Source organism: Monopterus albus, unplaced genomic scaffold, assembly GCF_001952655.1.
Source record: "Monopterus albus unplaced genomic scaffold, M_albus_1.0 scaffold168.1, whole genome shotgun sequence".
Taxonomy (NCBI): domain Eukaryota; kingdom Metazoa; phylum Chordata; class Actinopteri; order Synbranchiformes; family Synbranchidae; genus Monopterus; species Monopterus albus.
Genome location: NW_018128048.1, coordinates 873009 through 881666, shown reverse-complemented (window position 1 = coordinate 881666; position 8658 = coordinate 873009). Strand labels below are relative to the sequence as shown.

General features: G+C 38.8%; 1 protein-coding gene across 1 annotated transcript in view; it reads right to left on the bottom strand.

Moving 5' to 3' along the window:
- Positions 1-1676: 1676 nt before the first annotated feature.
- hipk3b (homeodomain interacting protein kinase 3b) overlaps positions 1677-8658 on the bottom strand; it is a 46930-nt gene continuing 39948 nt past the window's right edge. Inside the window, exon 16 of the mRNA XM_020615669.1 lies at positions 1677-7557. Within this exon, the coding sequence (XP_020471325.1) occupies positions 7087-7557 (471 nt within the window). The 3' untranslated portion in view covers positions 1677-7086. The remainder of the gene's footprint in view (positions 7558-8658) is intronic.

Genomic DNA, 8658 nt, shown 5'->3' with positions numbered 1-8658 from the left:
GGTTGGGGTATGGACAATGATTGTGCTTTTGTAACGTTGAGGTATGGCCAGTGATTATGGTTTAGGGGACACATCTGTAGCCAGGTGGAAATGCACCTGTTAGATATGGAAAAAGGGGTGCTACCGCTTTTAGAGAAGTAACCCTGGGAACGTAGAGGATGCTGGGTATCAATCCAGTGGATTCTGGGAAACATAAAAAGCCATGTGTGTTTACCTGACTGAAGCGGTATTTCAGCGGAAGTTCTGTAATTGGTTGTTGAAGGTAAATCTTGTACACCGCGAGTTTGTACTAACCGAATGTAAGTTGACAGTCGCCTAAGAGTGTTGTGTGTACGTAATTCTGTAAGTTTCATTTGTTTATAGCGATGCATATGTTGGATGTTTACAGATTTTAGTTCCAGCGTGTGACCCGTGGGATTTGCGGAGTGTGTCGTGCATCGATTACTGCAGACGGACTTTCTGTACAGTTAGGTTTTATTTTAACTCCGCATTCATTATTATGTTTTAGGCTAGCAGGAGAAATGTTACATTTCTGATGTCTAATGTATGTGCTCTTTGTTTGTTTGTACAGTGTGCCATCACAGTTATTTCTGTATTTTCTGTATTCCTTATTTCAACGGAAGAGCATTTTTTTGTTGTACTTCAAGGCAAGGGCGCAGTTGTAAACGTCCCGCACCGAATGAGAGAGGGACAGGGTTGACTGTTGTTTGATTCATTGTTTTGTTCCTTTTATATTTTGTTTGGAGAAAACCCCAATTATTTATAATCAGAATAAAACACCCAAAAGACATTGTTGTGTCCTGCGCTGGTTTAATTTCACCAGGCCACACAAACATATGTACAAATAATAAAAGCCTTAAAACTCGAGTTGAACTCTGAGCCTGTCTACAGGGCAGGGCTGTAGACTTATGTAACCATGTATCATTTCAGTTTATGTGGTGCCATTTATCAGATGACCAAATGTTAACACTGAAGTGTTTGACTGGCTGACCCAGCTTACTGTCCACATCATTGGAGGAAAAGCAAAACAAAAACAAAAGTTTTTTTTAACCAAAGATTAAGTCTTTAAATCCATTAACAAATACAAAGCACTCTTTGATTCCAGCTTCTCAAATCTGAGAATTTGCTGCTTTTTTTTGTGTAGATAATGTAACACCCAGGTTAAACTGAATGAATGAAATGATGGAAAAACAGACCAAGTCAGAAAGAGCTGAATCAATAATTTTTTTTAATTCAAAGTGAATCTTAACAATAATACACAATAAACTAAGTCTTAATTTGACACTCACCAAAAGAGTTACCTGGAAAACCCGCTTAATGTGACAAAGTAGAGAAGGCTTGGTCACACCTAAATCACTGAGAACTAGAGAGGAAACACTATCGCAAACTTTAAAGACATCACATCCATAGAGTTAGTTTTCCCAGTCCTCATACTGTAAATATTGCACAGTGCAATTGCTACATGGCAAACTAGTGTAGCACAAAATAGAAAAAAAAAAAGCAAATTAACAAAACTGAAGAATCAAAGCCACAAAAAGATCTACAGGTATTAAAACAGTAACAGTTCAGATTTCATAATCAAGTCTATTTGATGAGCAATCTAAACAGATGATTCCATAACTTGCAGTGTGAATTAACTTTGAACATGATACAGATGACCAGAAAACAAGAAATCAAACAGCAGCAGTGACCTCAAGCTTTACAGGTCACGTCTGCTCTGAAATGCATTTAAAATATCTGAAGGGGATCATTATAGGAACACTGAGCAATAGAACAAGCTTTTACTTAATAACATGTAGAAAATAATTCCATTAATGAGCACCAAATTAAACAAATGAATTACTATGCTTCAACTACACCCCTCTGCTAAAAAAGATAGATGATTTTGAGGTCCACAGTTGTAATCATAAAGAACGTAACAGTCCTTTATATAATTTCTTCTACCGCTTCTCTTTGTCAGACTGAAAAAAGTAATATTTAAATCTTTATTTCCCTTTAATCTGTCTAAGTCATCAGTATCACAAAATTGCACATGATCATATGCTGTGAGTACAAGGAATACATGATGAGCAATACTGCTCCCTAGTGGTGATATTCTGACTTGCAACATTTTAGTGATAAACTGATTTCTGTTCACCATTCTCTCTATAGTGTAACACTGAAATGACTCCTCAGTTAGTAATTTGACAGTCTGACAATTTTCATTATATATTTTAAAGCAAAACTGCCAAGGATTCCACTGTTTTGTATACGTTGTGTACTATGACAGTCTATTTTGAGGGGTTTCAGTCAGAAAGAGCTGAATCAATAATTTTTTTAAATTCAAAGTGAATCTTAACAACAATGCACAATAAAGTCTTAATTTGACACTCACCAAAAGAGTCACCTGGAAAACCCGCTTAATGTGACAAAGTAGAGAAGGCTTGGTCACACCTAAATCACTGAGAACTAGAGAGGAAACACTATCGCAAACTTTAAAGACATCACATCCATAGAGTTAGTTTTCCCAGTCCTCATACTGTAAATATTGCACAGTGCAATTGCTACATGGCAAACTAGTGTAGCACAAAATAGAAAAAAAAAGCAAATTAACAAAACTGAAGAATCAAAGCCACAAAAAGATCTACAGGTATTAAAACAGTAACAGTTCAGATTTCATAATCAAGTCTATTTGATGAGCAATCTAAACAGATGATTCCATAACTTGCAGTGTGAATTAACTTTGAACATGATACAGATGACCAGAAAACAAGAGCTTGGGTAAATCAAACCTTAGCAAATCAAACAGTAGCACACTTAGATTAATACAGACCCTGAATTAGCATCTCGAAAGGATAATACCGCAGCAGATGATTTTTTTTTGTCTGATATCAGTCTTAAGTTGAATAGTAGTATATCTACAAATTACTTTTATCTGTTAAATGTTACATAACAAAAAGGTTTTCTATAAACCAAGGTGTCAATTATGTGGAAAATTAAAAATGTTTTAAGGTTTCTCTCCTCTTGCATCCATTCCTTTCCTTAACAAGTATGGGAGAGTTTATGCAGGCGCATTGCTGGTGAATACCTTTGGAGGAATCAAAACACAGTACATTTCACATGCTTATTACTGGGGCTCTATTTCAAGCACTAATCTGCGAAGTTCATGCCTAGGCGTCTTAAGATTTATTTTCCTCAAATTGATACTTAAGTGTGACTAGTAAAGCACACAATAAAAAAAAGTTGTCAAAAAACACACAAGCATATCAGTGTCTGTGTTTAAATGTGGAGTATTGCACTCATGAATGACTGTGCAAATAAACCACAATTATCTCCTTTAAAGAGCAGTTTTCAGCCAGAAAGTGGAATAAGCATCCACATAGCCTATTCCCGTATATAAAACATGGCTCCTCTGATTTTAAAAGGCCAGTGTTGTCAGCTGTGCTCTGGTTACTCCCGCTCAGTTTTAACCTGTGTGATGGAAAAGCTGCTCTGGGCAGACAACTTATAGGCAGACAAAGTGAAGCCTCTTCGGTGTACATGCAAGGTCATGTAAAGCATGGAGATTATCTAAGAACACTTGGTGGTGCAATGACTGCACAATGTAAAGTATTGCATCTGCTGTTCAGCCAGAGTGACTATCCAAAGATCGTCGAGTGTCATATCATTCAAAGAGTAGGTGCACGTGTGGGTGTGTATTTTATTGGCGTGTTATCACAGAGAGGCTTTGGTGGTGGCTATCTGAAACAAGAGAACCAACACCGTGTACACGTCCTCTGTCGTGTCTACAAGCTGATCAGAGGAGTGCCAGTCCTTGGAATGACACTGATGACGTCCTATTTTGTGTGTTCTTTTTTCCCTCCTAGTTGAGTGGCTGTTAACAGACTGTCTACGTGGTAATGGAGTATTATTGGATTCTATGCCTTCCTAGGAATCACCATCTTGAATTCTCACTTTCTGAATCGCAAGGCACATGCACAGTGCAGCTAACACTGTCTCAATTTCAGTAAGGAACACACAACAATGGCCACAGTCTTGCATTGACACAACATCATTTTGATATGAGACACTCATAAAGGGGAGAGCGATCCGAACACAAGGCAGTTTAGAATAACAAACTGTTAAACTCATATTCTAGCCAGATATAACATTGAACAGATAAAAAGGTTGCAATAAATAGTTGTTCAAATCAATTTAACGGTAAAACATTCTGGAACAAAAACACTGGGCTAAATTGTTGGACACAGTCTAATCACGCAAACCCTTACAAGCCTAATTACCTGTGGGAGTGCTTAGTGGTGAGTGTGTTTGGGGGCGATGGGTGGAAACTTTACAGAAGCTTTTCAATGAACACAATGGGTTTTTTTTTTCTTCTGGGATCTCACAGTGCTCCTGTAACACACTAAGAGTACTGGTATAACATATATACGTACATTGAAAAAGTTAAATCAATCCTGCAAGCTACAGCTTCAGATGTGTACAAAACATCAATATGGAAACATAAAAAATTAAGTTACATTGATACATCATTTATATGCAGTGATGAGCCCAAACGGTTAATAAGGATAAAATACTGATGCAAAAACACACCCCGAGAAACAACAAATGCAACTAATGTTCATCATCAGCAATACAGCAGTTACAATGACACTCCAAATATGAACACAAAACACAAAAATCAAAACCACTTCTATTTCAGATAATTAGGGACCTATACAAAAAGAGCAATGCTAGGGTTAAACTCAGAGAGACCACATAATTTCACAGCTACTGAAGTGGCAATCATCATATAGCAGCTTATCTATGATACATTCAAGAAAGAAATGATACGACATATTAATTGCCCAATAAGCTAGACAAAACCTCAGCTGTTTTTAAATACTTTTTCTGTGTTTTAACGCAACCCCATTCTACATCTACAGTATAACTGAGGACTATGCCAACAGAATTGCTACCTTGCTCATGAAATGACTTAGTCTTTGGTGCTGCACAAGCAACTTCATTAAAAAAAATAAAACACACATAACTAGAAAATAAACAGAAAAAAACAGACACACACACACACACACACAGCATTTCTACATATACAGTGGCTTCAGAAAATATTCAGATCCCTTCATTTTTGGAACACTTTAGTGTGTTGCAGAGTTCTATGCAACGCTTTAGCAGCTTCAGGACAAGTCTGTCAAACTGTCCTTGAGTAGCCCGGCTAAAGTCCAGACATAAAACCTATAAATCACCTGTGGAGAGACCTGAAGATGGTCGTTCAGAGATGTTTCCCTTCCGGTCTCACATACATAGCTAGAGAGGATCTGCCTGGAAGAATGGAATTAACTGCCCAAATCCAGGTGTTACTTGTAGTGACTGTAAAATACTTAATTAAGGGTGCGAATACTTTATTAACTTTGTTTCAGTTTTTGATTTTTTTAATAAATTAGCAACAATTTTAACCTCTTTAAAAATCATCTACAACATAAAGTGTTCAAAAAGCAAATGAGTGTGAATACTTTATGGAGTGACTGTATATAGATTGGTGATATATATGTGTGTGTATGTGTATTTATGTATATATCCTCCCTGACGGAATGTATAAAATAAGCAGTTGACACCAATAAGCCTTAAGCTTTTAACAAATGGTATAATGTAAAGGGAAAAAAGTTAACTTTGTCACACATGCATAAATGAGAGAATTGCACACAGTTAACTCACACCTTATCAAGCATCAGTACTAAATAGTCTAGCTCTATAATATATGTTCATATATGTGTGTATATCAAATACTGCATGGTTTGCTCAGGCTTAGAAGTTTCCATACCATGAATTAATTTGCATTTTTCCTTACCTAATCAAAGCCATGCCCACCACACTTCTAAACATCTAAGAAACAAAGTGAAAACACTCAAAACGAAAATACAAAGACGAAAAGAAAACTGACTATTTAGATTGTATTGCAGTTTCATCAAACAGTACAAATACTGTTAGTAATAAGAGTTTCACTAAATAGAAAGTGATTATCAAATATTAAGCAATACTCAGTACTTGCACTTTGTACACTAGTTCATTCGGGAAAAGGAAAACAAAAACAAAAACAGACATTTGTAATGAAACAGCAAGCATTCGCAACAGCAAAGCATGCTGTTCTTCTCGAAAGAACAGAAAAGTAACTCACTAACACTGAAATATACACTGACTCCAAAAAATAAGCACCGCTATCCGCGATACATCACATCCATGCAGGCTATGCATGGACATATACACATGTGCATATATATACTCACACATAGGATGCATCGACTGATTGGAATTTCAAGTGCTGCAGTCCATTACATTAATATTCATGTATATAGTCATATACAGTATAAGTAGTAACATTAATAACCTGTAAGGCACTATGGCTGGGGACAGTTATACAATGCAGCGAGTCTTGTGACACAAACAATAAGAGCAACGTCTATGCATCTTTCCGTTTTACATTTTTGCTCATGCAAGACCACATGCAGCGTGAGGAACAACCCTATTTAAATTGGTTAATTGACTTGACATTGCTAACATCAAAAGACACCAAAAAGGTACAAATACTTCAAACGCAGTACAACATACACTGTGGACAACATGTGCATCTGTCAATCTAGAGCTAGAGACTGGGATGGCTTTACAAATATGGATGTGTCTTGCACACATAAGAAGGCAATATAGAAAAATAGCTGGGATCAGGGGTGCAAAGTCTAACTATTCAACACCACCCCAATTATTCACCTGTTTTGAGGAGTATTCGTAGAAGATCCAATGCAAAGATATATCAAATGTGCAAAACACATTAAGTGTGAGTTTAACTACTCATTCATTCTTTCATTCAATCATTCATACATTACTTCCTTCTTCTTAATTTTTTGCCCAAATCATCTCCACCATTGGAACTTTTTTTTTTGTTTTTTAAAGCTTGAAGTTCAATTACACCCAAGTCTACATGATTGAAAAAATAGCTTGCTTTTTCTGTGGTTGTGCCATGGTTTTGGAAATGAAAACCATGTTGTTTGTGGTTTAAGATAGAATTCACCCTCCTCATTTAGCCCTCAGATGGTATGAACGGTATCTGGGCAGCCATGCTCACATGTATGGGTACTGGTTTATTTTGGTAGGGCTGAGAGGGAAACTGGTGTAGGCAGGAGAGGCAATGTAGGAGTGCGGAGGAAACAGGGGCTTGAATTGGCCCTGGGGGTGCAAAGTGGGGGAGGGCAGCAGCCGGGGGTTGATGCCCATTGCGACCTGGTGCACGACACCTGCCGGGTGGGGGATGCTGTAGGTGGGCTGGAGGACAGGGTGGGAGGCTCCAGGCGAAGCCAGGAGGTGGGCCATGGGTGCAGCCGTGACCAGCGGACCAGACGGGGGATAGGACAATAAAGCGGCCTGGGAGTGTGGGTGTCCCCCAAGGTGGGGGTGGGGGCCTGTAGAGTGGTTTGGGCTGCTGTGGGACAGGGCGAATGTGTGCCCATGCATGGTGGGAGGGATATAAGCCTGTGGTCTCCGGTGGGCAAAGTTGCCATTCCATTCCTGATGGCAGGAACCAAAATGCTGCACCTAAAGGAGAGAAGAATGCCTTGCTAATCAGACTCACCATCATCGGCCCAGACTGTTTTTATGAGCCACTAGATGCTGCTGTTTTCCATGTTTTTGCATGTCTGTGTTGTGTTTCTTCACAACAGTGATCACATCCACCTCATGTTACTGTGTAACATTACAATATTCTATTCATTCACTTAACTTTACTGGCAGTATAGTTAAGGAGTTTTCTAGTAAAATGCCTTTACCGTTAAGCGCTGGTAATGTTCACTGCCCCAGCTGTGAGTAATTTTGAGCAAAGCTGCTACATCTGTTAGCAACAACAGCTTCTGCTGCAGTAAAATAAAGTCTGATTTAGAGTGCAAAGTGTACTTTTGGCTGCTGCTCTGCTACCAAAAATCAAGAAATATCTGCAATTTAAATGCTGTGTCCTTTATTGCCTAAATGCCCACAGTGCCGTCACTCACAACCGCTTGATTCACTTTAGAAACAGGACTTAATGGTACAATTTGCCAACTTCTTCACATTCCGAAAAAAAAAGGGTTAGATGCAAAATTATTTAACAGTACAATGTTATAAAACAGGAATTTGTGTTCACTGGGGCACTCCATCCGTTATCTTGTCAGTGATTTAAGTTGTGCATTAGTGGGAGAGTGCTTTTATCCCTGCAATCTGTTTTCTTATTAAGAATAAATATATTTTATAAATCTTCAATAATCACAAATTCTCTCTACCTTACTAATGCTTATACTGTTCTGTATACTCTGCTTGATGGATGGAACCAAGTGTCCCCAGTGTCTCTCTGCAGCCGATAAACCATTACAAACTGAATACAAGTTTGGCATGTTTACATCTTTGTCCATCCATCCATCCATTTTCCTCCACTAATCCGGGACCAGGTCGCGGGGGCAGCAGTCTAAGCAAAGATGCCCAGACTTCCCTCTCTCCAGACACTTCCTCCAGCTCCTCCGGGGGAATGCCGCGGCGTTCCCAGGCCAGCCGAGAGACATAGTCCCTCCAGCGTGTCCTGGGTCTTCCCCGGGGCCTCCTCCCGGTGGGACATGCCCGGAACACCTCCCTAGGAAGGCGCCCAGGAGGCATCCGAAAGAGATGCCCGAG